The 4,474-nt window shown below is 60.2% G+C and overlaps 1 protein-coding gene across 1 annotated transcript in view; it reads left to right on the top strand.

Moving 5' to 3' along the window:
* The window catches only part of MRPL4 (mitochondrial ribosomal protein L4), a 7,399-nt gene extending 3,252 nt beyond the window's left edge, over positions 1-4,147 (top strand). Inside the window, exons 5-9 of the mRNA XM_077767978.1 lie at positions 905-1,022; positions 1,882-1,988; positions 2,072-2,181; positions 2,261-2,337; positions 3,392-4,147. Of these exons, the coding sequence (XP_077624104.1) occupies positions 905-1,022; positions 1,882-1,988; positions 2,072-2,181; positions 2,261-2,337; positions 3,392-3,537 (558 nt within the window). The 3' untranslated portion in view covers positions 3,538-4,147. The remainder of the gene's footprint in view (positions 1-904; positions 1,023-1,881; positions 1,989-2,071; positions 2,182-2,260; positions 2,338-3,391) is intronic.
* The last annotated feature ends 327 nt before the right edge of the window (positions 4,148-4,474 follow it).

The following is a 4,474-nucleotide window of genomic DNA, read 5'->3' as shown; positions in this document are numbered from 1 at the left end:
TTCCTGGACTGCTAGACCCAGGCCTTCTCCTCTCTCTTCTGAACCATTCACCGATGGGCTACTTGCCAGGTGTTTTCTGAACACCCACAGTGCGTTAGGCACCGTGCTCGGGGACAAGATAGGCAAGATCTCTATCCTCACGAAGCTCGTAGTCTAGTCGGGAGAGGTGAACTCGAATCGACTAGTAAATACGTAATTAGTGAAGTTGGCCCAGAGAAAGGGACGTTGAACCTCAGGTGTGTAGTAGGTGCTAACTAGGTAAAGGGGGGCAGTGGCCCTAGGGTAGAGGTAGTGGGAACAGCAGATGCAAAGGTCCTGCGGCAGGAGCAAAAGGGAGGCGAGTGCAGTCACAGAGGCCGGCAGAGCAATGGGGAGGAGTTTGGAGATTTTGTCAAGTGCACTGAAGAAGCCGCTATCAATCAGGGTCTCTCTGTTTCCCGTCCACTTACCTCCGAGACCTAGTGAGTCCTCCTCCCTGGTCCACCCTGGTCCTAGAAATGAAGTCTTCAGCCTGGCGTTGGAAGTCCCTCATCGTCTCCCCACCCCCTACCTCTCCCTGATTTCCTCTAGCCTCGGCACACACCTTTCCCCGCGCCACTCCTTCCTTTCAGTTGCCACCACATTAAAATCATTCAGAAAATACTGAGCGCCTGCTGTGTGCCAGGCAGCAGCGAGGCTCACGTTCTGGAGTGGACGAGGGAACTCTTGATTTCCTTACCCTTCCGTCCCTCCCACAGTGCTGTGTGCTTGTCCCGGCGGGCCCCTAATCTCTGTGTCCCTGCCGGGCTCCCCAGTGCCAAGGCCAGTCTGCCCAGCTCGCTGCTGTCTTCCCGGGCCTGCTGTCTTTAAGCCGCGACGACGTCTGCCTCGGGAGCCTGACCCTCTCCTCCCTTTGTGCCCGTAGAGCTACGCCAAGACCAAGACCAGGGCCGAGGTGAAGGGTGGGGGCCGGAAGCCCTGGCCACAGAAGGGCAGTGGGCGTTCTAGGCACGGCAGCATCCGCTCCCCGATCTGGCGAGGAGGTGAGCGAGGCGGGGGAGGGGGGGTCCTCGTGTTTCTGCACACACATCTGGGGTGACACCTCGTCAGTCCCGTCCCTGCTCCCTGGGCAGGGCAGCAGGACTCAGGCCCACGGACCTCACTGCCCGTGTGCGGGTCAGAGACCTGAGAGTCCACTTCCCCAGCCCCCGCCCGCTGCGGCCTCAGCCTCTCTCGTCAGACTGTGGCCACAGCCCCTTTTGGGCCTGACTCCCGTTTCACTTCTCGTGGCCTGCACCGCACACGGCACCCGGGGCGCTCTCTTCCTAAACCTCCCAGTTCCTGCAGCCTCTTGGGGAAGTCTGAGCTCCCTACCTTGGCATTCCAGGCACGGGTGCCCGCAGGCTCCCTCCCCTCCCCCCTGCCTTGTCCCTCCACATCCTCTCCTACCTCCCATGGCCAGCTCTTCTCCTCATGATGTGTTTGGGCTGTGCCTCCCCCAGGAAGTCCTCCCTGACTTCCTTTGGGCCTCCCATCCCCCAAAACTCCTTTCTTGCCCCAGAAAGACAGCCCTGATTCCCTCTGCCGATGCACCCGTGTCTGAATAGGAGTGACAGGAGGCCAGGGATCCTGTCCATCTTGTTCCCTGCTGCGCTCCCAGGGCCCAGCAGAGGACCCTCACTCAGGGTTTGACAGTTGAGGAAATCAAGGCCCAGTGAGGAAAGTCACCTGTCCCGGGTGATACTCAATGCAGCATCCCGTCTCCATCTCTACCCGAGGCCCCGTCCTCTTTGTCGGTTCCGTTTGCCTGCTGGCAGCCTCCCTACGCCAGCCACTGTGACAGATTTCTGGCCCCAAGCCCAGCGGGGGCCCTGACCTGTCCGTGCCCCGCTGTCTCTGCAGGAGGCATTGCCCACGGCCCCCGGGGCCCCACGAGCTACTACTACATGCTGCCCATGAAAGTGCGGGTGCAGGGCCTCAAGGTGGCACTGACCGTCAAGCTGGCCCAGGTACAGGGGCCGCTGGGGTCCTAGGGTGTGGGCCGTGGGGCCTGAGCCGTGGGGGGGCTCCGACCATCCTTTCTTCCTAATAGGATGACCTGCACATTGTAGACTCCCTGGAGCTGCCGACCTCGGACCCCCAGTACCTGACGGAGCTGGCCCGCTACCGCCACTGGGGGGACTCTGTGCTCCTTGTGGACGTGTGAGGGTGCGGGGCAGAGCAGGGGTGGGGTGGCGGGGTGCCGTCCTCTGCAGTGCTCACCTCCTGGCCTCCGTTTCAGAGCACACGAGGACATGCCTCAAAACGCTGTGGCGGCCGCTTCCGGGCTCAAGACCTTCAACCTGATCCCGGCCGTCGGTGAGCCGAGGTCCCCGGTTCTCCCCCTGGGGCCCCGAGAGTCCATGGGCGAGTTCAAGTTCTATACCTGCCACTCACTCAGTAGCTGGGCGGCCTTGGGCAGTGGCCACCCTCCCCCAGCCAGCCCTCAGCTTGTCCAGACGGAGCATCAGGAAAATGCGATCCTTACAGAAAGGCTCTGAGGTTGTGTCTGTCCCAGCTCAGGCCTCGGTGCCAGGCGCGGAGGGGCTCCTTACTCAGAGAGGCTGAGGTGGGATCCATCCGGCCTGGGCGTGTCCCACCCGGCACCACAGTGACTCAGCCCCCAGAGGGCTCTCTCTCTGTCCTGATTGCGCATCATCTGGCTACATTCTGACAGGTGCTGGGGGCGTGGGGGTTCCTCACAGGCACCCTGGCACACGAGGCTCAGGCCCCAGAGCATGCCGTCACCCTCAGCTCCAGTCTGTTGCCTCCCCCTGTCGGCTCACAAATCCAGAATTCAACCACTCCTTCCCGCCCAGCACCTCCATCTCCCTCCTGGCCCTGCGGGGTCATGTCTTCCCTGGTTCGTTCTACACTCTGTTCTCCCCTGCGGCCACCAGAGGGCGCCCGCCTCTGCCCACAGCCCTCGGGGTCCGCCTCCCTTCCGGTCAAAGCCCAAGTTCTTCCCATCCTCCTGCATGACTTGACCCATCCCCTCCCTGAGCTCGCCTCCACCCCTTTCCCTCCCCACTTGCAGGCGGCCAGGCCTCCCGCAGTGCGTTGTTTATTCATCTGCTCTGCCTGATGTCAGGGTCAGTGCCCCGGTCATGGTCATGGTAGGTGCCTCCCTGGGTGAGGTGAGCAGCACAGCCCAAGCGCAGGGCGGAGCCAGGCACGCAGGAGGCTCTTGATCAGAAGTTGAGCCGGGGACACCCCCTTGCCTGGGGTCTTGCCAGCAGTAAGCCGCTAGACTGCAAGAGTCATGACCCCACACCAGACGCTGGTGCCCCCATAGTAGAGAACACGGAGGAAAAGGGGCCCCGGGTGCGGTAGGCCAGCCCAGCCTCGACCACCCCTCTCCCCTCACCCCTAGGCCTGAACGTGCACAGCATGCTCAAACACCAGACCCTGGTCCTGACCCTGCGGACGGTCGCCTTCCTGGAGGAGAAGCTGCTCTGGCATGACTCGCGCTACACGCCTCTCTACCCCTTCCGCCTGCCCTACCGGGACATCCCCTGAGCCACAGCCCTGTGCCCCTCGAGGGCGGGGCCGCCCCCCTCCTGGACAGCTCGGCGCCCAGCGGCTGCTCTGAGTCGGCCAAGCCGCCGGCGGGCATGTGGCGAGCGGCCGTCACTACCAGGAAGAGGTGACTTGGCAGAGAGCCCGACTGAACTCCGGCCCCCAATTTTCTCTTTCATTTTTAAGATAAATTTTATTTTTTAATCCGAGAAGAGAAACGGATTATTTTGTAAATAATTCCACCTGGTAAATCAGGCTCTTTCCTGAGTGCAACGGCCGGGCTGCTGGGTACCTCTCCTCCGGGGCAGCCTCGGGGCTGTTGACGGCAGTGACCTTCAATCAGCTTCCCAAGGACGACTCAGACGCGAGGAGCCAACAGCACTGCTGTCCCTCTTGGCGCGTCCCCATTCCCGAGCACTGTCACCACGAATTCACGTCCCTGATGGGGTCTGTGGTGCCCTTGGTCATGGTCCTTCATGCCAAGCCTTGGGTTTGAGTCTAAAAATGGGAAGTGCAAACCTGAGCTGTCGTCACGATTTCCCCTAAGCAGAGTCTGAATCCATGTGGTTAATAAATGAGCAAATAAACACGTTTTTTAGAAAACACCAAACTTGTATCCAAATTCTTTTCTTTTTTATATTAAAATTTTTTTTAAATTTTATTTTGAGAGAGAGAGAACATGAGCAGGGGAGGGGCAGAGAGAGAGAATCTGAAGCAGGCTCCACACTGGCTCTGTAGAGCCCAGTGTGGGGCTCGAACCCACAAACCATGAGATCATGACCTGACCGAAACCAAGAGTCAGACACTTAACTGACTGAGTCACCCAGGCACCACCCCCCCTACACTTTTTCTTAAATGTTTACTTACTTTTGAGAGAGACAGTGCAAGTGGGCAAGGGACAGAGACAGAGGGAGACACAGCAGCAGGCTCCAGGCTC

The sequence above is a fragment of the Crocuta crocuta genome, unplaced genomic scaffold (genome assembly GCF_008692635.1).
Source record: "Crocuta crocuta isolate KB4526 unplaced genomic scaffold, BGI_CrCroc_1.0 scaffold115, whole genome shotgun sequence".
NCBI classification, from domain to species: Eukaryota; Metazoa; Chordata; class Mammalia; order Carnivora; family Hyaenidae; genus Crocuta; species Crocuta crocuta.
This window is presented reverse-complemented; position numbering and strand designations above follow the sequence as displayed.